At 51.1% G+C, this 21,518-nt stretch overlaps 2 protein-coding genes and 27 non-coding genes across 29 annotated transcripts; 15 read left to right on the top strand and 14 right to left on the bottom strand.

Moving 5' to 3' along the window:
* Nucleotides 1–477: 477 nt before the first annotated feature.
* On the bottom strand, nucleotides 478–890 carry LOC121402244 (histone H4). Its single transcript, XM_041588843.1, has one exon. It carries the CDS (start codon nucleotides 834–836, stop codon nucleotides 525–527), a length of 312 nt encoding a protein of 103 aa, XP_041444777.1. The 5' UTR covers nucleotides 837–890; the 3' UTR covers nucleotides 478–524.
* Nucleotides 891–1,635: 745 nt separating this feature from the next.
* On the bottom strand, nucleotides 1,636–3,107 carry LOC121402240 (histone H1A-like). Its single transcript, XM_041588839.1, has one exon. The coding sequence runs from the start codon at nucleotides 2,384–2,386 to the stop codon at nucleotides 1,694–1,696; it is 693 nt and encodes a 230-aa protein (XP_041444773.1). The 5' UTR covers nucleotides 2,387–3,107; the 3' UTR covers nucleotides 1,636–1,693.
* A 2,766-nt stretch (nucleotides 3,108–5,873) lies between these two features.
* trnaq-uug lies at nucleotides 5,874–5,945 on the top strand. The gene has a single exon. It is a non-coding gene; the product is annotated as a tRNA-Gln (tRNA).
* Nucleotides 5,946–8,173: 2,228 nt separating this feature from the next.
* On the top strand, nucleotides 8,174–8,255 carry trnas-aga. The gene has a single exon. It is a non-coding gene; the product is annotated as a tRNA-Ser (tRNA).
* A 993-nt stretch (nucleotides 8,256–9,248) lies between these two features.
* trnay-gua lies at nucleotides 9,249–9,336 on the top strand. Its single transcript is given in 2 exon segments — nucleotides 9,249–9,286; nucleotides 9,300–9,336. It is a non-coding gene; the product is annotated as a tRNA-Tyr (tRNA).
* Nucleotides 9,337–11,141: 1,805 nt separating this feature from the next.
* trnak-uuu lies at nucleotides 11,142–11,214 on the top strand. The gene has a single exon. It is a non-coding gene; the product is annotated as a tRNA-Lys (tRNA).
* A 333-nt stretch (nucleotides 11,215–11,547) lies between these two features.
* trnam-cau lies at nucleotides 11,548–11,620 on the top strand. The gene has a single exon. It is a non-coding gene; the product is annotated as a tRNA-Met (tRNA).
* A 457-nt stretch (nucleotides 11,621–12,077) lies between these two features.
* On the top strand, nucleotides 12,078–12,163 carry trnay-gua. Its single transcript is given in 2 exon segments — nucleotides 12,078–12,114; nucleotides 12,128–12,163. It is a non-coding gene; the product is annotated as a tRNA-Tyr (tRNA).
* Nucleotides 12,164–12,497: 334 nt separating this feature from the next.
* Nucleotides 12,498–12,569, bottom strand: trnag-ucc. Its single transcript has one exon. It is a non-coding gene; the product is annotated as a tRNA-Gly (tRNA).
* Nucleotides 12,570–13,043: 474 nt separating this feature from the next.
* Nucleotides 13,044–13,115, bottom strand: trnae-uuc. The gene has a single exon. It is a non-coding gene; the product is annotated as a tRNA-Glu (tRNA).
* An 80-nt stretch (nucleotides 13,116–13,195) lies between these two features.
* trnaa-agc lies at nucleotides 13,196–13,268 on the bottom strand. The gene has a single exon. It is a non-coding gene; the product is annotated as a tRNA-Ala (tRNA).
* Nucleotides 13,269–13,615: 347 nt separating this feature from the next.
* Nucleotides 13,616–13,688, bottom strand: trnaf-gaa. Its single transcript has one exon. It is a non-coding gene; the product is annotated as a tRNA-Phe (tRNA).
* A 552-nt stretch (nucleotides 13,689–14,240) lies between these two features.
* On the top strand, nucleotides 14,241–14,313 carry trnak-uuu. The gene has a single exon. It is a non-coding gene; the product is annotated as a tRNA-Lys (tRNA).
* A 335-nt stretch (nucleotides 14,314–14,648) lies between these two features.
* trnam-cau lies at nucleotides 14,649–14,721 on the top strand. Its single transcript has one exon. It is a non-coding gene; the product is annotated as a tRNA-Met (tRNA).
* Nucleotides 14,722–15,178: 457 nt separating this feature from the next.
* Nucleotides 15,179–15,264, top strand: trnay-gua. The gene is given in 2 exon segments: nucleotides 15,179–15,215; nucleotides 15,229–15,264. It is a non-coding gene; the product is annotated as a tRNA-Tyr (tRNA).
* A 334-nt stretch (nucleotides 15,265–15,598) lies between these two features.
* On the bottom strand, nucleotides 15,599–15,670 carry trnag-ucc. The gene has a single exon. It is a non-coding gene; the product is annotated as a tRNA-Gly (tRNA).
* Nucleotides 15,671–16,144: 474 nt separating this feature from the next.
* trnae-uuc lies at nucleotides 16,145–16,216 on the bottom strand. Its single transcript has one exon. It is a non-coding gene; the product is annotated as a tRNA-Glu (tRNA).
* Nucleotides 16,217–16,296: 80 nt separating this feature from the next.
* trnaa-agc lies at nucleotides 16,297–16,369 on the bottom strand. Its single transcript has one exon. It is a non-coding gene; the product is annotated as a tRNA-Ala (tRNA).
* Nucleotides 16,370–16,715: 346 nt separating this feature from the next.
* Nucleotides 16,716–16,788, bottom strand: trnaf-gaa. The gene has a single exon. It is a non-coding gene; the product is annotated as a tRNA-Phe (tRNA).
* Nucleotides 16,789–17,341: 553 nt separating this feature from the next.
* On the top strand, nucleotides 17,342–17,414 carry trnak-uuu. Its single transcript has one exon. It is a non-coding gene; the product is annotated as a tRNA-Lys (tRNA).
* A 335-nt stretch (nucleotides 17,415–17,749) lies between these two features.
* Nucleotides 17,750–17,822, top strand: trnam-cau. The gene has a single exon. It is a non-coding gene; the product is annotated as a tRNA-Met (tRNA).
* Nucleotides 17,823–18,279: 457 nt separating this feature from the next.
* Nucleotides 18,280–18,365, top strand: trnay-gua. Its single transcript is given in 2 exon segments — nucleotides 18,280–18,316; nucleotides 18,330–18,365. It is a non-coding gene; the product is annotated as a tRNA-Tyr (tRNA).
* A 334-nt stretch (nucleotides 18,366–18,699) lies between these two features.
* Nucleotides 18,700–18,771, bottom strand: trnag-ucc. The gene has a single exon. It is a non-coding gene; the product is annotated as a tRNA-Gly (tRNA).
* A 474-nt stretch (nucleotides 18,772–19,245) lies between these two features.
* Nucleotides 19,246–19,317, bottom strand: trnae-uuc. The gene has a single exon. It is a non-coding gene; the product is annotated as a tRNA-Glu (tRNA).
* An 80-nt stretch (nucleotides 19,318–19,397) lies between these two features.
* Nucleotides 19,398–19,470, bottom strand: trnaa-agc. The gene has a single exon. It is a non-coding gene; the product is annotated as a tRNA-Ala (tRNA).
* A 348-nt stretch (nucleotides 19,471–19,818) lies between these two features.
* On the bottom strand, nucleotides 19,819–19,891 carry trnaf-gaa. Its single transcript has one exon. It is a non-coding gene; the product is annotated as a tRNA-Phe (tRNA).
* A 553-nt stretch (nucleotides 19,892–20,444) lies between these two features.
* On the top strand, nucleotides 20,445–20,517 carry trnak-uuu. Its single transcript has one exon. It is a non-coding gene; the product is annotated as a tRNA-Lys (tRNA).
* Nucleotides 20,518–20,852: 335 nt separating this feature from the next.
* trnam-cau lies at nucleotides 20,853–20,925 on the top strand. The gene has a single exon. It is a non-coding gene; the product is annotated as a tRNA-Met (tRNA).
* Nucleotides 20,926–21,382: 457 nt separating this feature from the next.
* trnay-gua lies at nucleotides 21,383–21,468 on the top strand. Its single transcript is given in 2 exon segments — nucleotides 21,383–21,419; nucleotides 21,433–21,468. It is a non-coding gene; the product is annotated as a tRNA-Tyr (tRNA).
* The last annotated feature ends 50 nt before the right edge of the window (nucleotides 21,469–21,518 follow it).

Here is a 21,518-nt window from a genome sequence, read left to right on the forward strand (position 1 = left end):
CGTCATTACCGCGCGCAAATCTTCACACGCTGCTTGTATTGGACAGAGGCCTCCTAAAAATGAAGTTTATTCATAAAATAGGTACACACAAAAAAAAAAAGGGGGGGGGGATACGTCTATTTTTTTTTAGTCTCAAGTCGGCCATGAAATCCGTTAGGACCTCCATTCAGTTAGGAAAGGCTGCCGTGTGAAACAAATGGCCTCCAAAGAGAGATATATTTTTTATTTCAAATAAAGCGGCTTCGGTATTGCGATGAATCAAGTTTCTAGAGGGCTCCGCTTTCTAAGACTTCGATTGGTTATTTCTTTTGACGGCAGATCGAGTCAGGCTTCATAGTAGAGACCGTCTGCTGCTGCTGCTGCTCCGTGTAAGGCAATACGTGTTCCCTCTTGGAGCTTTTGGTGAAAGATTTAGGATTAGTAGAAGGGGATGTAACCTATTGGAAGGAGAGATCCAGCGCTTTTGTGGAATAGGTGGGTGGCCCTTAAAAGGGCCGTTTTGATGAGGAAACAGAAGCGAGCCTTTAACCTCCGAATCCGTACAGAGTGCGTCCCTGGCGCTTCAGAGCATACACCACATCCATAGCGGTGACGGTCTTCCTCTTGGCGTGCTCGGTGTAGGTGACCGCGTCCCGGATAACGTTCTCCAGGAACACTTTCAGCACCCCGCGAGTCTCCTCGTAGATGAGGCCGGAGATGCGCTTGACTCCCCCTCTGCGTGCCAGGCGGCGGATGGCGGGCTTGGTGATGCCCTGGATGTTATCCCGCAGCACCTTCCTGTGGCGCTTAGCGCCTCCTTTGCCCAGACCCTTTCCGCCCTTGCCTCTTCCAGACATGATTCTTCTACTCGCAAAGATTTCTTTGAAAGATGCAGGCTCGCGCTCTCGTCCCCCTTCATATACAGAATGACTCGACCTGATAGGGAACTGCGATGACTGACACCCCCCCCCCTTTCCCCTAGCGGCTGGCATGTGAAGATGAACTCAACACGGCTGCTGTTAATGTCGAACAGCCCGCCAAAAATGTTTGCCTTCAACTGGTTACAGGCCAGTGTCATATCGTTCTCTCTCTCTCTCTCTCTCTCCAGCATTCCGCCATGATGAAATTCTATGCTACCTAATCGCCTCCGCCGGTCCATTGACTCATCCAGGTTCTTATTGATTTATTATCAACGCTTGCGGCAAAAGCAAACCGCTACGTCTACTCCTTTCTCGCCAACCGCTTGCAGCCCCTTCCCAGCGGCACCCCAATGAGCCTCTCAGCTGAGGTTCATTGTTATTCTGCCTCTTTCACCCGTTTGTTACTTCTCTAGAAAGATTTCACTAGCACTTTGCCACATTGTTACTTACTGGGGCATTTTCGCAGCACAGGATCCAAGTGGCAACAAGTGCACCAGCGGTGCGTGTAATTCAGCGCACGTTTGTCCCCAAAGACGCTTTTTTCCTGACAACGAGAGCCTGTCAAGATTATTAACGGAGAAGAGATACTACTACTACTACTACTACTACTACTAACTACTAACTACTAACTACCACTACGAGCCGGATGGATAGTCGTGTTCGTAAGAAAGCTAGTAGGTAGGCAGAAGCAGAGGAGAGTCGCTATAGGACAACAAGCTGCTCTTTCAGGGGGATGTGGTGGCTCTTAAAAGAGCCTTTGGTTGAATTGGGCAGTGGTTCGCTCGCTCGCTCGCTCATTTCTTCTTGGGGGCGGCTTTCTTGGTTTTGACCACTTTGGCTTTGGCCGCTTTGGCCTTTGCTGGGCTTTTGGCAGCAGCAGCTTTGGGCTTGACGGCGGTCTTTTTTGCGGGGCTCTTGGTGGCCTTCTTGGGCTTGGCAGCTTTGTTTTTTTTCGGGCTCTTTGCTGCTAGCGCCGCCTTTGCGGGTTTCTTGAGCTTCTTCGGGCTCTTGGCGGCTGCGGAGACTTTCTTGGGCTTTTTCGGAGACTTTGGCGCCTTCTTGGCTGCTGCCGCTGGTTTCTTGGCTTTGGCCGCTGCTAGCGGCGCCTTCTTCTTGGCGGCGGCCTTGTCCTTGCTCTGCAGCTGCTTCTTGTTGAGCTTGAAGGAACCGGAGGCTCCACTGCCTTTGACTTGGAGCAGGGTCTCCTTCGTGACCAGAGCCTTGAGAGCCAGCTTGAGGCGGCTGTTGTTCTTGTCCACATCGTAGCCTCCCGCAGCCAGAGTCTTCTTGAGCGCTGCCAGAGACACCCCGCTGCGCTCCTTGGAAGCGGACACGGCTGTGACGATCTGCTCGGACACACTGGGCCCAGACGACGGCTTCTTGGCGGACTTAGCGGCCCCCGCTGCTTTCTTGGGCTGCTGCTTCTTTTTCTTGGCCGCGGGCTCAGCCGGGGGAGGAGCGGGCGCGGATTCGGCGGCTTCAGCCATGGCAGATTCTCGGTCTATCTTTTTTCCGGAAATGATAAAACACAACTCTCGCTCAACTCCACTTCTCCTTATATACAACCTTTTCTGTCTGTTGATTGGCTCAGTTGCAATAAGCTATGGCCTTGTCATTGGACAAAACCTAGGCACGCCCATAGCAAACCTTCTGGATACGGCTTTACGGGAGCTTTCCTTCTGTGCTTCCAGCGTCTCAAAAAGCAAAGTTATTCCTAATATCTACTTTGACAAACAGCCCAGCGAGTGTATAGTCAGCTGCCCGCTAAATGCCCGTGTCCCTGGCAGCCATTGTCTGCACGTTGCTTGCACGGACCGGCCCCAAACAGCCCCTGGCAGCTCAGCTTCACTCCTGTCAGTCTGGGGCATCGTCACTGAAATCTTTCGTTTGACGCTCTCATTTTCGTCTGTTTCTTCCAGCCCTTTTCCCGGACAGAGAAAAGGTTATGGGCTAAGACATCAGCGAGACAGTGAGGGGTTTGGAAGCTACACAAGAAATCCCTGGGCTTTGCACTGCGGCAAAAGTAGCACAGAAACCCAACGCTGCTGTAATCCAGTGACTGCAGCCTTCATGCAAGTGGGAGCCAGCAGTGTGCATTGTAGTTTGTCATGAGATCCACTATCAGCAGCAGCACCAATAGGTCCCTGTGCCATCCTAGGGCACTGCTAGGAAGCAAAGTCGATTGTAACATTTGCCTAAACGGAATCAAGGATGTTTGGCTGTGTCATCATCATCATCATCATCATCATCATCATCATCATCATCATCATCCATCAATCATCAATCATCAATCATCAATCATCAATCATCAATCATCAATCATCAATCATCAATCATCAATCATCAATCATCAATCATCAATCATCAATCATCAATCATCAATCATCATCATCACACCCTTTCAGCAATTACTGTGCTCTTACAGTCACTGCCTGGAAGTCATTATCCAACAGATGTGTCTCATACAGATTGCTGCAAATAAACTGCTAGAAGAGTATTCCTCTTAAGAACCAGATCTATGATCTGCCAGCTCCATTTGTTCTGGGGCAGTGATCCTCAACCAGTGGCTCATGAGCGAAATGTTGCTCACCAACCCCTTTGATGTTGCCCCCAGTGCCTTCAAAGATGCTGCTTCTGTTTGAATCCCTGGCGTGGGGGAATGTTTTGGCAGGGCATCTCTCTCTCTGTTTTTTTTTTTCTTTTTATGCAACCAAAATGAGCTTCCAGCAGGCTTATCGACCAATACAGGAGCTAACAAATAACCCTGAATGACTATTTTACGTAATATTACATGACTGTAAAAAAAAAGTGTTTTCCCATAACAGAATTATTATTATTATTATTATTATTAGTAGTAGTAGTAGTAGTAGTAGTAGTAGTAGTAGTAGTAGTAGTAGTAGTAGTAGTAGTAGTAGTAGTAGTATGAATATTTTCATTCATCCAGGTCATATTACTACTACTACTACTACTACTACTACTACTACTACTACTACTACTACTACTACTACTACTACTACTACTACTACTACTACTACTACTACTACTACTACTAATAATAATAATAATATCTAGTATAGGTAAATCTAAAAACAACTGTACTTGCTCGGATGAGTAGTGAAATGTCTTCATTGATTACTCAGCAAGTCCAGTTTTTAGATTTACCTATACTATATTATTATTATTATCATTATTATTATTATTATTATTAACATTCATTTATATAGTGCCAGCATATTTTGCAGCGCTGTAAAGTAAATGTGCTTCTACAACTAAATCACATGTATGCAATTCATCACAACCAGTACTGGTACAAAAGGTGAGGAAGGCCCTGTGCAAAAAAAGCTTACAATCTTAAGGGAAGGGAATAAGACACCAAGGTGTGGGTGTGGGAAAGATCAGAATTAAGTGAGTGAGAGTTGAACTGCTGTATGTGGTATTGCATTTGGTAGTTAAGCAGAGTGAGAATAGGCTTCTCGAAAGAAGGGCATTTTAAGAGATCTTTTGAAAGCAGAAAGGTTGGGAGAAAGTCGGACAGAGCGTGGGAGGGAGTTCCAGAGGAGGGGTGCAGCCCTTGCAAAGTCTTGAATGCGAGCATGTGAGGAGGTAATGAGAGAAGAGTTGAGTCGCAGGTCAGTAGAGGAGCGTAATAAGCCGTTGGGGGAGTATATATATATATATAGAGATGAGTTCAGAGATGTAGGGTGGGGCAGAGTTATGAAGTGCTTGGGATGTCAGGGTCATTGATTTGAATTTGATTCTGAAAGGTAGCGGAAGCCAGTGTAGGGACTGGCAGAGGAGGAGCGGTTGCTGAGGTCTATGAGCCTCACGGCAGTTTTCGTTATGGACTGGAGAGGTGACAGTCTCTGGAGGGGAAGGGCAATTAAAAGAGAGTCACAGTAGTCTAAACGTGATATGACGAGAGAGTGCATAAGAATTTTGGCAGCATCTTGGGTGATCGATGATCATATTTTGGATATGTTCCGTAGGTGGAAGTGACATGATTTAATAAGTGACTGGATATGAGGAGTGAAGGACAGGGCAGAATCTAGGATAACCTCAAGGGACCGGGCCTGGGGTGATAGTGGAATTGTTAGCTGTGATGGGTACTTCCGGATGTTAATGATGTCAGTCGGAGCAAAGAGAACCATTTCCGTTCTAGAGAGGTTTAATTTAAGGTGCCTTTAAAACACAACAACTCGATATCAAACTACATCACAATGCATAGTGCTCCTTCTGCAGAATCCTGCGTTGCACTGATTTTTTTTTTTTTTTCAGATTTAAAGGTACAGTACCACCAAAAACGGAAAGTGTTTTAAAGGAATGCCAATATAATGTACTGTTGTGTCCTGCACTGGTAAAACTGGTGTGTTTGCTTCAGAAACACGACTATAGTTGATATAAACAAACTTCTATGTAGCCATGGAGGCAGCCATTCAAGCAAAGGGTACCCAATGGAAAACAAATCAGTTCTGAAGAATCCCGTTGTATACTGCATAGCCCCTCTGTTACCTGCTGTGCATCCTGCGCCTTTTCACCTTCTTCAGCTTTGAATGGCTGCCCCCTTGGCTACACAGCAGCTTGTTTATACCAACTTTTGTAGAGTTGCTGAAGCTACCATGTCAGTTTTAACAGTGCAGCACAACAGTACATTATATCTTCATTACTTTAAAAAACATCCCATTTTCTGCTCTCACTGTTTCTTTCATTTTGAATTCGGACATGGGGCTAGACATGTTGTTAGTTCCTTAGGTGCCCTCAGCCATGTGACTTGTGCTCTGATAAGATTCAGTCACTCTTTACTGCTGCACTGCAAGTTGGAGCAATATCAAACCCCATTAAGCCCTACCTTGCTTCTGGACACACAACAAATACTGCCCTGTTATTCATTTACTGTTTTTTTTTTTTTCCCTCCCCCATTCATTAATAGCTTTTACGGTCTAGTTGGCTGCATCAGAGGCTATCCCCATAGCTGCTGGTTCCATGGTGTAATGGTTAGCCCTCTGGACTTTGAATCCAGTGATCCGAGTTCAAATCTCGGTGGAACCTGTTGTTTTGTGATGTGCAGCACAAATGAAGTTTCAGAACCAGCCCAAAAGTCACTTTAGATGAAACAGTTAGCACATTCTGCTGTTAACTGAGAATCTTGTGGTTCAAGCCCAAAATGGAGTTCTCTGGGTTGTATACATCCATGACCGAATCAGATGTGTTGTTGCAGCTGAATCACATGACATGTACACATATAGCACAGAGTTGCAGCCGAGCCCAGTTGCTCAGTTTGGCTAGCTCCCACGGGATTCATGCAAAGACATGACCCGCAGGCGTGCTGTAGCAGTGGCCGAGTACTGTCTTAAGGCAATGGATTTAAAACCCACCGGAGTCTCCCCGAGCAGGCGATAATCCTGATAACTACGGGTTTATTGCTACGAGAACCGGTGTTGAAGACATCTCTTTGGGTTTTGTGGCCCCCCAGAGCAAAATGCACAATAAACATCTTTGTTGTGGCTCAAATTCTGCTGGCAACCAAATAGCCCCGAAAGAGATGGGCCCTTTTGACAGTTACCAAACATCTTCAAAAGGAGAAGCAAGGAATCCACTGTCTAAACTAAGGATGCCCCAAATATCTGCTTAGCAAAAGCTGACTGTGGGAATACAAGAGGGAGGTAGTTAATGGTACATTCCCCTACTTGGATTAAGGTTTTTAGTGGGGTCCCTCGGGGCTCGGCATTGGATCCACTTTTGTTTAACTTGTTCATTTATGACTTAGGGCAGGGTATTGTAAGTAATTTACCTGTGTTTGCAGATGACGCAAAACTATCCAGCCCAATTAATTCCATCTAGGATGCGGCATCCTTGCAACAGGATCTTGGCAAACTGGTAATCTGGCAGCTAAGCGGCAAACGCAATTTAATGTTGATAAATGGAAAGCCATGCACTTGGGATGTAAAAATATCTAAGCCACGTATACCCTTAATGTGGGACTGCACTGGGCAAATCCATTATGGAAAAGGACCTTGGAGTCCTTGTAGATGACAAACTTGGCTGTAGCAAGCAATGCCAGTCAGCAGCATCAAGGGCAAATAAGGTCTTGAGCTGTGTTAAAAGGGGCATTGATTCACGCAGGAAGGGGTCATTGTTCCACTGTATGGAGCACTGGTAAGGCCCACGTCTCGAATATGCCGTACAGTTTTGTCCTCCAGTGCTCAAACAGGACATTATTGTATCAGAGAGGGTAAAAAGAAGGGCAACTAAGCCGGTAAAAGTTATGGAAATTCTTAGCTATGAGGAAAGACTGGCCAAGACGGGGTTGTTCACGTTGGAGAAGAGGCGCATAAGGCTTGATATGATAACTATGTATACATATATAAGGGGACCATATGAAAAAATCTCTCTAATGCTCTCTACTCACCAGTAAGTCTTTCCAGCTGACGCAAGGTCGCCCATTACGATTACAAGAAAAGAGGTTCCGCCTAAATATAATTCTCTCCCTGAATCAGTTGTACAGGCTGATACATTAGATAGCTTAAAGGGGTGGTTCATCTTCAAACAACTAGTTGTTTTCCGATAGAGCGCCAGAAATGATGACGTTTTCCAATTACTTTCTAATTGATACGCGTCACCGTTTTTATAAACACCGACCCTGTAAACTGTTCAAAATTGATACATTTAGTTGATATATTTCTTATATTTGTCCCTACTGAGCAGAATCTCTGAGTTTCGTTACAGGCAGCTGTTGGAATTGATACAATAGTTGCTAATACTCCAGAGATGATGCTGAGAAATGTTTCAACTAAATGTTGCAAAATTGTAACAGTTTAGAGTCTGCGCCTGAATTACTGAGCTGCCAGACTCCCACAGACACCACAGACAGGAACATTACACTTTAAACTTGGATTTTGGGGGGAAAAAATAGTACAAAAAAAAAAAATTAAAAAAAAAATAAATAAATAAATGATTGGGGAAAAAAGTCTTTATTTCTAGGGATCAATCTGAAAACAACTGAACTGGGGAAAAAAAAACGTTTGGAAGGTGAACAAGGAAGGGGTTAGAGATGGCTTTTAAGCAAGCGAGGGAATACAGGGTTATGGAAGATAGCTCACAGTACAAGTTGATCCGGGGACTAGATGCATGCGGCACAGCTTCTGGGTACATTCTGCAAACTCGGTTGGTCGGAACTTGGATCTGCCTATATTGCAAGCCAATTGCATCCAATACTGCCCTTCAAGCCGAAAGTTACAGCGTCGTGCAACTTTGGTCTGCAGCCTAAAGGGCAACTAGTAGTCGTGGCCGAGTGGTTAAGGCGATGGACTAGAAATCCATTGGGGTCTCCCCGCGCAGGTTCGAATCCTGCCGACTACGGGCAGCCTTTAGTTGCCACTTTCAATCCGGGGGCAACTTTGGCAGATCCAAAAAGGGGCAACGGACCTGGTACTTGCTTGACATCCACACAATATGCAGTTTGCATGCTTGCCATGGCCTCGGACAACCCGATAATAGAATCTATATCCAGAAAGCAGTCACCTGAAGGGGTTGCATAGGGCAAAATAAATGCCATTCTGCTTAAAATGCTGAAACAGGAAATCAATGTGGCCGTTTATTGGGGTTTCCCGCACAGATCATATTCCTGCCGACTATGGCTTTCCCTTTAGGTGTCAGCTTCTGCTACCAGAGACGGTAGTTTTCGGGAACACTTTTTTTTTGCTGTGGCTCAACCTTTTCTGTTTAAGGTTTCTGGTACTTCTGTTACGCGACCTTTTTTTTCACCTTCAAAACACATTTCACAAGTTCAGATGTTTTCAGATGGTTCTACAGAAATAAATGGGAAAAATTGCTGCATACTTACCTTGATTTTCCTTTCCTGGTACCCGTCCCTATTGGCACTTTTCAACTACCCCTCGCCTACCCCCTGGAGAAGAACCCCGCTAATAAAACAAACAATTTATGCTTTCAAAGTTGGCCACATCGGGTCACCAGATAACTGTCACTCTGGTTGTTAAAATGTTAACAGTAAGGATGTATGATCCCACTCACTCGTGCATAATCCCAGTCACTCATGCAAAAATAAAATCCAATACAAATCTCTACAGACCTTCTTACCCGCTTTCATCTCAACGCGTACAGAGGGCCTAAAATCTACCCAAGTCCTTTCCAAAAGCGACTGAGGAGGTATTTTCTCTGATACAGCCCTCCTTACCAAGGCCAAGGGCCAGTCTTTCATACAGCCCCCCCAGCAGACCCGCGGTTCATTAACGTCTTTGCCTGAAGCGGATTGGCTTTCCTAGCGCCTGGTTAAAGTGGTTCAAAAGCCAGGCCGCCATCCAAGGCTCGACTGGCGCAGCCAGGCCGCTCCTGCCTTCGATAGCTCAGCTGGCATGAGCGGAGGACTGTAGGCGTGCCAAAGCAATCCTTAGGTCGCTGGTTCGATTTCCGGCTCGAAGGATGAGTGTTTTTCCCCTGGAGTTTGGCGCCTGCCGTTCCCGGTGAGCATCCTTTTTTGGTATTAACCCTCTCCCCCACTGCCCCGATGCAAGCCAACACCCGCTTATAACAATTTTGCTTATGACAATACAGGTCGCGGCAAAGACTCTGCGACCTGTTGTTTGCCTTTCCTTGTCTTTTACAGTGAAAGTAGAAAAGGTCTAAAAAAAAAAAAAACGGCTTGGCAGTAGATGTTGGCCTCTAGGACCAAACGGTTGGCCGGGAAAGGGTTAACTGACCTCTGTATAAGACCCTGGCTCTTCTAAGAACCGTTGTAAAGAGGAGGTGTGGGGGGGAACGTTCCAAGAGAGAACAGAGTGGCTACAGTTTTTTTTTTTTTTTTTTCCTCCAATGAAATAGTGGGGTGGCCCTTAAAAGGGCCGTTTTGAGGAGTAAACCGAAGCGAGCCTTTAAGCCCCGAATCCGTACAGGGTGCGCGTCCCTGGCGCTTCAGAGCATACACCACATCCATAGCGATTGGCCTGTGTCTCTCCTCCCTCATTATGAGCAAAGCAGCCTTATTTCCCCATCCACTGGGTACTATAGCAGCCACTGTAGAACACATGCGGGTGGCACCGACTCTTGTACAAGCGGTTAACGATGATACAACTTCTAGCAATAGATCTAAATAGACGGATGCAGCCTTTTGAAGGAATAGGTGGGTGGCCCTTAAAAGGGCCGTTTTGATAAAGAGACAGAAGCGAGGCTTTAACCCCCGAATCCGTACAGAGTGCGGTACCTCTCGCATTCAAGGCGAGCGCTCTATACCATTTGAAGCTAATCCCCTGCCGGTGACGCAGGGGAGAGACGGGTGGCAGTTTGTTTGTAATTGTTGTCTTTTTTTTTTTTTGTTTCGTTCTTTTTTAATTTTTTCACGGCAACGGCCACGTTCTGGGATCGTTAACACGTATCGTTTTTCCTTTTCGGAAGTCTTTCTGGTGGCCAGGTATTCCCAAAGGGCAGCGACTGGGGAGGTTATTTCTCAATGCAGGCAGAGCCTAACTGCTAGGCGAAGAGCGCAGGGGGCCATTTTCATATTGCCCCTTGACAGATCGCTTAAATCCAGGTTCTTGCTTGCAGCTGATTCGGTTTCCTCGAGGCTTCGTTAAATAATAACGCCAGTGGACCTGAGCAGCGGTTCCACGTGCGAAACCCCGGGATCAAACCAGGGACTTTAGATTTCAGTCTAAGCTTCTCCAACTGACTATTTCGGCAGCAGCGGCGCTCCCGGTCTGATGGCCCTGCCACGGCGCTGGTCGAACGCCACACATTTGGTTAGCCCCCTCCCCCTAGCAAGCCACACCTCCGCTGGTGGAGTTGAGCACTGTGGGCTTAACAGAGTGACCCTTGGGTCTCTGGATCAAATCAGTCTCCCGGGGCACCTTGTAGAGTTTGCCGCAGGCTGCTTTTCCTGTACACGCTAATCACCTTAAGAAGGAGATGAGTGAGTGATATTTCAGGAAAGCTCGTCCTGCAGAATCTTGCGTCCAAGAGAGCTAGAAGGAGAAGAAAGGACAACGCCACGGTAAGCACCATCAAATGCCAGGCATGATTAGACGCTTCCCTTTTCCAAATCCATGATCCAACTTCGACATCCCCTCTTCCTGCCAACAACTGGGTACTCTTGCAACTTTGGGCCCCTTTCTCGTATCCCCTAACAAGAATGGAAACAAACACGTGCTCCCCCGCCCCCGAGACTGGCGCTTCGCCTCTGGCTTCATATAGGACGCGGGAGCAAATGACAGCCGCGGGCGCGAGCCCCCCGGAGCCCGGATAGCTCAGTCGGTAGAGCATCAGACTTTTAATCTGAGGGTCCAGGGTTCAAGTCCCTGTTCGGGCGAGGCGGCGCTCTCTGCGTCGCCGTAACGCCTTTTCCTAAGGACCCCGGCCAAAGAGGTTGTAGCGTCTTTCCAGTTAAGCCGCAAGGTATTTTAAAAGGTGTCGAGTATAGCAACAGACCGCAGCAAAAAAAAAGGGCTGCTCTTGGAAGAGCTTGACGTGGGGCTCTTTTGTGGCTTTTTGCTCCACCCAAAGTTTCAGAGGTCAACAGACCTGTCCTTTAGAGAGATCCCCCCTGCCTTGCACATTGCTTAGCCCTCAGTCTGTCTGCGTTGTTTTTTTGTTTTATTTTTCACAGTATGTACGAGGTAGCGCCGGCCTGGGTCGGCTCGCCGCCTCGTTAGCGCAGTAGGTAGCGCGTCAGTCTCATAATCTGAAGGCCGTGAGTTCGATCCTCACACGGGGCAGCCTTTTGGAAGGCTTCTGTTTTACTTTGTCAGGAAAAGTGTCCCCCCAAACGACCGCGACGAAGCTCTTTAGGCACTGAGCAGAACAGACGTTTGTTCCACGAAGCTACCGTGCCAGCAACGCCCCGCCTCGCTGGCAACAGCTCCCGCAGCTGCTTCGACAGTCAACAGTTTTCTTATCCTGCGGAACTGTCTTCTTACCCGCTTTCATCTCAACGCGTACAGAGGGCCTAAAATCTACCCAAGTCCTTTCCAAAAGCGACTGAGGAGGTATTTTCTCTGATACAGCCCTCCTTACCAAGGCCAAGGGCCAGTCTTTCATACAGCCCCCCAGCAGACCCGCGGTTCATTAACGTCTTTGCCTGAAGCGGATTGGCTTTCCTAGCGCCTGGTTAAAGTGGTCTCAAAAGCCAGGCCGCCATCCAAGGCTCGACTGGCCGCAGCCAGGCCGCTCCTGCCTTCGATAGCTCAGCTGGCAGAGCGGAGGACTGTAGGCGTGCCAAAGCAATCCTTAGGTCGCTGGTTCGATTCCGGCTCGAAGGATGAGTGTTTTTCCCTGGAGTTTGCGCCTGCCGTTCCCGTGAGCATCCTTTTTTGGTATTAACCCCTCTCCCCCCCCTGCCCCCGATGCAAGCCACACCCGCTTATAACAATTTTGCTTATGACAATACAGGTCGCGGCAAAGACTCTGCGACCTGTCATGCAGACAAGCTCTGCATAGTTCTTGCCTGAAGGATCCCAACAACAGGGCCGGGGCGCTTTTGCCCTGTAACCTGCATTGGCAGGCATGGCTGCAAAGTGAGGACACCTACGGGTCACCGCGGCGACAACCCGTTTTCGAAAAAGGCTCTCGGCCCGTGCCAGAAGCACTCAGCTGTGCGTTGGCCGGGAATCGAACCCGGGTCAACTGCTTGGAAGGCAGCTATGCTCACCACTATACCACCAACGCCACACCGGCCTCGCCGGCGCCTGCCGCTCCTTGGCCGCGGCATTGTCACCTCCGGATAAGAGGGCCAAGGACGGGGCCAGCCCGGCCCCAACCGGGGGTTAACAGAGCCGCCGTTTCGGGTTTCTTTTTTCTTTTAAATAGAAAACGGAGATTTTCTCCATAAGGCGCTCTCAAGGCATGAACGCGGAGCTCAGATTACCTTCGTAAGAGCTATGCTCGCCGCTACACCACCAGCCGCGGCGGTCGCGTGCTCTGCCACGGCGGCTGTCTCAAATGGAGGATGCGCTGAACGGGCAATGGCGCGCAGCCCTGATCCCGGCTCTTCCATGTCTCCCATAGCCGCCCGTGGTCTTTCAGCGCAACAATGGCCGGCGGGCGGCCGGGGCAACCACGGCAGAGATCACTTACAGAAAGGCGCCTTCGATGGATCGCTCAAAACGGCTCGCAAACCAGTTGTAGCGGCAAAAGCCACGCTTCCCATACCGGGAGTCGAACCCGGGCCGCCTGGGTGAAAACCAGGAATCCTAACCGCTAGACCATATGGGACCCCGGGCCGGTGCCTTCCATGTGTCCGTTGACTTGCCCGGGAAACGCTGCGGGCCCTGGAATGAAAAGGCAAGCTCCGATGGAGGATGCGGGCATCGATCCCGCTACCTCTCGCATGCTAAGCGAGCGCTCTACCATTTGAGCTAATCCCCCTGCCGGTGACGCAGGGGAGAGACGGGTGGCAGTTTGTTTGTATTGTTGTCTTTTTTTTTTTTGTTTCGTTCTTTTTAATTCTTTTCACGGCACGGCCACGTCTCTGGGGATCGTTACAAGTATCGTTTTTCCTTTTCGGAAGTCTTCTGTGGCCAGGTCATTCCCAAAGGGCAGCGACTGGGGAGGTATTTTCTCAAGCAGGCAGAGGCCTACTAGGCGAGAGCAGGGGGCCAATCTTTCATATTGCCCCTTGACAGATCGCTTAAATCAGGTCCTTGCTTGCAGCTGATTCGCTTTCCTCGAGGCTCGTTAAAAATAACCCAGGGACCTGAAGCAGCGGTTCCACGTGCCGAAACCCGGGATCGAACCAGGGACCTTTAGATCTTCAGTCTAACGCTCTCCCAACTGAGCTATTTCGGCAGCAGCCGGCGCTCCCGTCTGATGGCCCTGCCACGGCGCTGGTCTGAAGCCACACATTTGGTTAGCCCCCTCCCCCTAGCAAGCCACACCTCCGCTGGTGGAGTTGAGCACTGTGGGCTTAACAGAGTGACCCTTGGGTCTCTGGATCAAATCCGTCTCCCGGGGCACCTTGTAGAGTTTGCCGCAGGCTGCTTTTCCTGTACACGCTAATCCCCTTAAGAAGGAGATGAGTGAGTGGTATTTCAGGAAAGCTCGTCCTGCAGAATCTTGCGTCCAAGAGAGCTAGAAGGAGAAGAAAGGACAACGCCACGGTAAGCACCATCAAATGCCAGGCATGATTAGACGCTTCCCTTTTCCAAATCCATGATCCAACTTCGACATCCCCTCTTCCTGCCAACAACTGGGTACTCTTGCAACTTTGGGCCCCTTTCTCGTATCCCCTAACAAGAATGGAAACAAACACGTGCTCCCCCGCCCCCGAGACTGGCGCTTCGCCTCTGGCTTCATATAGGACGCGGGAGCAAATGACAGCCGCGGGCGCGAGCCCCCGGATCCCGGATAGCTCAGTCGGTAGAGCATCAGACTTTTAATCTGAGGGTCCAGGGTTCAAGTCCCTGTTCGGGCGAGGCGGCGGTCTCTCTGCGTCGCCGTAACGCCTTTTCCTAAGGACCCCGGCCAAAGAGGTTGTAGCGTCTTTCCAGTTAAGCCGCAAGGTATTTTAAAAGGTGTCGAGTATAGCAACAGACCGCAGCAAAAAAAAAGGGCTGCTCTTGGAAGAGCTTGACGTGGGGCTCTTTTGTGGCTTTTTGCTCCACCCAAAGTTTCAGAGGTCAACAGACCTGTCCTTTAGAGAGATCCCCCCTGCCTTGCACATTGCTTAGCCCTCAGTCTGTCTGCGTTGTTTTTTTGTTTTATTTTTCACAGTATGTACGAGGTAGCGCCGGCCTGGGTCGGCTCGCCGCCTCGTTAGCGCAGTAGGTAGCGCGTCAGTCTCATAATCTGAAGGCCGTGAGTTCGATCCTCACACGGGGCAGCCTTTTGGAAGGCTTCTGTTTTACTTTGTCAGGAAAAGTGTCCCCCCAAACGACCGCGACGAAGCTCTTTAGGCACTGAGCAGAACAGACGTTTGTTCCACCAAGCTACCGTGCCAGCAACGCCCCGCCTCGCTGGCAACAGCTCCCGCAGCTGCTTCGACAGTCAACAGTTTTCTTATCCTGCGGAACTGTCTTCTTACCCGCTTTCATCTCAACGCGTACAGAGGGCCTAAAATCTACCCAAGTCCTTTCCAAAAGCGACTGAGGAGGTATTTTCTCTGATACAGCCCTCCTTACCAAGGCCAAGGGCCAGTCTTTCATACAGCCCCCCAGCAGACCCGCGGTTCATTAACGTCTTTGCCTGAAGCGGATTGGCTTTCCTAGCGCCTGGTTAAAGTGGTCTCAAAAGCCAGGCCGCCATCCAAGGCTCGACTGGCCGCAGCCAGGCCGCTCCTGCCTTCGATAGCTCAGCTGGCAGAGCGGAGGACTGTAGGCGTGCCAAAGCAATCCTTAGGTCGCTGGTTCGATTCCGGCTCGAAGGATGAGTGTTTTTCCCTGGAGTTTGCGCCTGCCGTTCCCGTGAGCATCCTTTTTTGGTATTAACCCCTCTCCCCCCCCTGCCCCCGATGCAAGCCACACCCGCTTATAACAATTTTGCTTATGACAATACAGGTCGCGGCAAAGACTCTGCGACCTGTCATGCAGACAAGCTCTGCATAGTTCTTGCCTGAAGGATCCCAACAACAGGGCCGGGGCGCTTTTGCCCTGTAACCTGCATTGGCAGGCATGGCTGCAAAGTGAGGACACCTACGGGTCACCGCGGCGACAACCCGTTTTCGAAAAAGGCTCTCGGCCCGTGCCAGAAGCACTCAGCTGTGCGTTGGCCGGGAATCGAACCCGGGTCAACTGCTTGGAAGGCAGCTATGCTCACCACTATACCACCAACGCCACACCGGCCTCGCCGGCGCCTGCCGCTCCTTGGCCGCGGCATTGTCACCTCCGGATAAGAGGGCCAAGGACGGGGCCAGCCCGGCCCCAACCGGGGGTTAACAGAGCCGCCGTTTCGGGTTTCTTTTTTCTTTTAAATAGAAAACGGAGATTTTCTCCATAAGGCGCTCTCAAGGCATGAACGCGGAGCTCAGATTACCTTCGTAAGAGCTATGCTCGCCGCTACACCACCAGCCGCGGCGGTCGCGTGCTCTGCCACGGCGGCTGTCTCAAATGGAGGATGCGCTGAACGGGCAATGGCGCGCAGCCCTGATCCCGGCTCTTCCATGTCTCCCATAGCCGCCCGTGGTCTTTCAGCGCAACAATGGCCGGCGGGCGGCCGGGGCAACCACGGCAGAGATCACTTACAGAAAGGCGCCTTCGATGGATCGCTCAAAACGGCTCGCAAACCAGTTGTAGCGGCAAAAGCCACGCTTCCCATACCGGGAGTCGAACCCGGGCCGCCTGGGTGAAAACCAGGAATCCTAACCGCTAGACCATATGGGACCCCGGGCCGGTGCCTTCCATGTGTCCGTTGACTTGCCCGGGAAACGCTGCGGGCCCTGGAATGAAAAGGCAAGCTCCGATGGAGGATGCGGGCATCGATCCCGCTACCTCTCGCATGCTAAGCGAGCGCTCTACCATTTGAGCTAATCCCCCTGCCGGTGACGCAGGGGAGAGACGGGTGGCAGTTTGTTTGTATTGTTGTCTTTTTTTTTTTGTTTCGTTCTTTTTAATTCTTTTCACGGCACGGCCACGTCTCTGGGGATCGTTACAAGTATCGTTTTTCCTTTTCGGAAGTCTTCTGTGGCCAGGTCATTCCCAAAGGGCAGCGACTGGGGAGGTATTTTCTCAAGCAGGCAGAGGCCTACTAGGCGAGAGCAGGGGGCCAATCTTTCATATTGCCCCTTGACAGATCGCTTAAATCAGGTCCTTGCTTGCAGCTGATTCGCTTTCCTCGAGGCTCGTTAAAAATAACCCAGGGACCTGAAGCAGCGGTTCCACGTGCCGAAACCCGGGATCGAACCAGGGACCTTTAGATCTTCAGTCTAACGCTCTCCCAACTGAGCTATTTCGGCAGCAGCCGGCGCTCCCGTCTGATGGCCCTGCCACGGCGCTGGTCTGAAGCCACACATTTGGTTAGCCCCCTCCCCCTAGCAAGCCACACCTCCGCTGGTGGAGTTGAGCACTGTGGGCTTAACAGAGTGACCCTTGGGTCTCTGGATCAAATCCGTCTCCCGGGGCACCTTGTAGAGTTTGCCGCAGGCTGCTTTTCCTGTACACGCTAATCCCCTTAAGAAGGAGATGAGTGAGTGGTATTTCAGGAAAGCTCGTCCTGCAGAATCTTGCGTCCAAGAGAGCTAGAAGGAGAAGAAAGGACAACGCCACGGTAAGCACCATCAAATGCCAGGCATGATTAGACGCTTCCCTTTTCCAAATCCATGATCCAACTTCGACATCCCCTCTTCCTGCCAACAACTGGGTACTCTTGCAACTTTGGGCCCCTTTCTCGTATCCCCTAACAAGAATGGAAACAAACACGTGCTCCCCCGCCCCCGAGACTGGCGCTTCGCCTCTGGCTTCATATAGGACGCGGGAGCAAATGACAGCCGCGGGCGCGAGCCCCCCGGAGCCCGGATAGCTCAGTCGGTAGAGCATCAGACTTTTAATCTGAGGGTCCAGGGTTCAAGTCCCTGTTCGGGCGAGGCGGCGGTCTCTCTGCGTCGCCGTAACGCCTTTTCCTAAGGACCCCGGCCAAAGAGGTTGTAGCGTCTTTCCAGTTAAGCCGCAAGGTATTTTAAAAGGTGTCGAGTATAGCAACAGACCGCAGCAAAAAAAAAGGGCTGCTCTTGGAAGAGCTTGACGTGGGGCTCTTTTGTGGCTTTTTGCTCCACCCAAAGTTTCAGAGGTCAACAGACCTGTCCTTTAGAGAGATCCCCCCTGCCTTGCACATTGCTTAGCCCTCAGTCTGTCTGCGTTGTTTTTTTGTTTTATTTTTCACAGTATGTACGAGGTAGCGCCGGCCTGGGTCGGCTCGCCGCCTCGTTAGCGCAGTAGGTAGCGCGTCAGTCTCATAATCTGAAGGCCGTGAGTTCGATCCTCACACGGGGCAGCCTTTTGGAAGGCTTCTGTTTTACTTTGTCAGGAAAAGTGTCCCCCCAAACGACCGCGACGAAGCTCTTTAGGCACTGAGCAGAACAGACGTTTGTTCCACCAAGCTACCGTGCCAGCAACGCCCCGCCTCGCTGGCAACAGCTCCCGCAGCTGCTTCGACAGTCAACAGTTTTCTTATCCTGCGGAACTGTCTTCTTACCCGCTTTCATCTCAACGCGTACAGAGGGCCTAAAATCTACCCAAGTCCTTTCCAAAAGCGACTGAGGAGGTATTTTCTCTGATACAGCCCTCCTTACCAAGGCCAAGGGCCAGTCTTTCATACAGCCCCCCAGCAGACCCGCGGTTCATTAACGTCTTTGCCTGAAGCGGATTGGCTTTCCTAGCGCCTGGTTAAAGTGGTCTCAAAAGCCAGGCCGCCATCCAAGGCTCGACTGGCCGCAGCCAGGCCGCTCCTGCCTTCGATAGCTCAGCTGGCAGAGCGGAGGACTGTAGGCGTGCCAAAGCAATCCTTAGGTCGCTGGTTCGATTCCGGCTCGAAGGATGAGTGTTTTTCCCTGGAGTTTGCGCCTGCCGTTCCCGTGAGCATCCTTTTTTGGTATTAACCCCTCTCCCCCCCCTGCCCCCGATGCAAGCCACACCCGCTTATAACAATTTTGCTTATGACAATACAGGTCGCGGCAAAGACTCTGCGACCTGTCATGCAGACAAGCTCTGCATAGTTCTTGCCTGAAGGATCCCAACAACAGGGCCGGGGCGCTTTTGCCCTGTAACCTGCATTGGCAGGCATGGCTGCAAAGTGAGGACACCTACGGGTCACCGCGGCGACAACCCGTTTTCGAAAAAGGCTCTCGGCCCGTGCCAGAAGCACTCAGCTGTGCGTTGGCCGGGAATCGAACCCGGGTCAACTGCTTGGAAGGCAGCTATGCTCACCACTATACCACCAACGCCACACCGGCCTCGCCGGCGCCTGCCGCTCCTTGGCCGCGGCATTGTCACCTCCGGATAAGAGGGCCAAGGACGGGGCCAGCCCGGCCCCAACCGGGGGTTAACAGAGCCGCCGTTTCGGGTTTCTTTTTTCTTTTAAATAGAAAACGGAGATTTTCTCCATAAGGCGCTCTCAAGGCATGAACGCGGAGCTCAGATTACCTTCGTAAGAGCTATGCTCGCCGCTACACCACCAGCCGCGGCGGTCGCGTGCTCTGCCACGGCGGCTGTCTCAAATGGAGGATGCGCTGAACGGGCAATGGCGCGCAGCCCTGATCCCGGCTCTTCCATGTCTCCCATAGCCGCCCGTGGTCTTTCAGCGCAACAATGGCCGGCGGGCGGCCGGGGCAACCACGGCAGAGATCACTTACAGAAAGGCGCCTTCGATGGATCGCTCAAAACGGCTCGCAAACCAGTTGTAGCGGCAAAAGCCACGCTTCCCATACCGGGAGTCGAACCCGGGCCGCCTGGGTGAAAACCAGGAATCCTAACCGCTAGACCATATGGGACCCCGGGCCGGTGCCTTCCATGTGTCCGTTGACTTGCCCGGGAAACGCTGCGGGCCCTGGAATGAAAAGGCAAGCTCCGATGGAGGATGCGGGCATCGATCCCGCTACCTCTCGCATGCTAAGCGAGCGCTCTACCATTTGAGCTAATCCCCCTGCCGGTGACGCAGGGGAGAGACGGGTGGCAGTTTGTTTGTATTGTTGTCTTTTTTTTTTTTTGTTTCGTTCTTTTTAATTCTTTTCACGGCACGGCCACGTCTCTGGGGATCGTTACAAGTATCGTTTTTCCTTTTCGGAAGTCTTCTGTGGCCAGGTCATTCCCAAAGGGCAGCGACTGGGGAGGTATTTTCTCAAGCAGGCAGAGGCCTACTAGGCGAGAGCAGGGGGCCAATCTTTCATATTGCCCCTTGACAGATCGCTTAAATCAGGTCCTTGCTTGCAGCTGATTCGCTTTCCTCGAGGCTCGTTAAAAATAACCCAGGGACCTGAAGCAGCGGTTCCACGTGCCGAAACCCGGGATCGAACCAGGGACCTTTAGATCTTCAGTCTAACGCTCTCCCAACTGAGCTATTTCGGCAGCAGCCGGCGCTCCCGTCTGATGGCCCTGCCACGGCGCTGGTCTGAAGCCACACATTTGGTTAGCCCCCTCCCCCTAGCAAGCCACACCTCCGCTGGTGGAGTTGAGCACTGTGGGCTTAACAGAGTGACCCTTGGGTCTCTGGATCAAATCCGTCTCCCGGGGCACCTTGTAGAGTTTGCCGCAGGCTGCTTTTCCTGTACACGCTAATCCCCTTAAGAAGGAGATGAGTGAGTGGTATTTCAGGAAAGCTCGTCCTGCAGAATCTTGCGTCCAAGAGAGCTAGAAGGAGAAGAAAGGACAACGCCACGGTAAGCACCATCAAATGCCAGGCATGATTAGACGCTTCCCTTTTCCAAATCCATGATCCAACTTCGACATCCCCTCTTCCTGCCAACAACTGGGTACTCTTGCAACTTTGGGCCCCTTTCTCGTATCCCCTAACAAGAATGGAAACAAACACGTGCTCCCCCGCCCCCGAGACTGGCGCTTCGCCTCTGGCTTCATATAGGACGCGGGAGCAAATGACAGCCGCGGGCGCGAGCCCCCCGGAGCCCGGATAGCTCAGTCGGTAGAGCATCAGACTTTTAATCTGAGGGTCCAGGGTTCAAGTCCCTGTTCGGGCGAGGCGGCGGTCTCTCTGCGTCGCCGTAACGCCTTTTCCTAAGGACCCCGGCCAAAGAGGTTGTAGCGTCTTTCCAGTTAAGCCGCAAGGTATTTTAAAAGGTGTCGAGTATAGCAACAGACCGCAGCAAAAAAAAAGGGCTGCTCTTGGAAGAGCTTGACGTGGGGCTCTTTTGTGGCTTTTTGCTCCACCCAAAGTTTCAGAGGTCAACAGACCTGTCCTTTAGAGAGATCCCCCCTGCCTTGCACATTGCTTAGCCCTCAGTCTGTCTGCGTTGTTTTTTTGTTTTATTTTTCACAGTATGTACGAGGTAGCGCCGGCCTGGGTCGGCTCGCCGCCTCGTTAGCGCAGTAGGTAGCGCGTCAGTCTCATAATCTGAAGGCCGTGAGTTCGATCCTCACACGGGGCAGCCTTTTGGAAGGCTTCTGTTTTACTTTGTCAGGAAAAGTGTCCCCCCAAACGACCGCGACGAAGCTCTTTAGGCACTGAGCAGAACAGACGTTTGTTCCACGAAGCTACCGTGCCAGCAACGCCCCGCCTCGCTGGCAACAGCTCCCGCAGCTGCTTCGACAGTCAACAGTTTTCTTATCCTGCGGAACTGTCTTCTTACCCGCTTTCATCTCAACGCGTACAGAGGGCCTAAAATCTACCCAAGTCCTTTCCAAAAGCGACTGAGGAGGTATTTTCTCTGATACAGCCCTCCTTACCAAGGCCAAGGGCCAGTCTTTCATACAGCCCCCCAGCAGACCCGCGGTTCATTAACGTCTTTGCCTGAAGCGGATTGGCTTTCCTAGCGCCTGGTTAAAGTGGTCTCAAAAGCCAGGCCGCCATCCAAGGCTCGACTGGCCGCAGCCAGGCCGCTCCTGCCTTCGATAGCTCAGCTGGCAGAGCGGAGGACTGTAGGCGTGCCAAAGCAATCCTTAGGTCGCTGGTTCGATTCCGGCTCGAAGGATGAGTGTTTTTCCCTGGAGTTTGCGCCTGCCGTTCCCGTGAGCATCCTTT

Source organism: Xenopus laevis, chromosome 3S, assembly GCF_017654675.1.
Source record: "Xenopus laevis strain J_2021 chromosome 3S, Xenopus_laevis_v10.1, whole genome shotgun sequence".
Taxonomy (NCBI): domain Eukaryota; kingdom Metazoa; phylum Chordata; class Amphibia; order Anura; family Pipidae; genus Xenopus; species Xenopus laevis.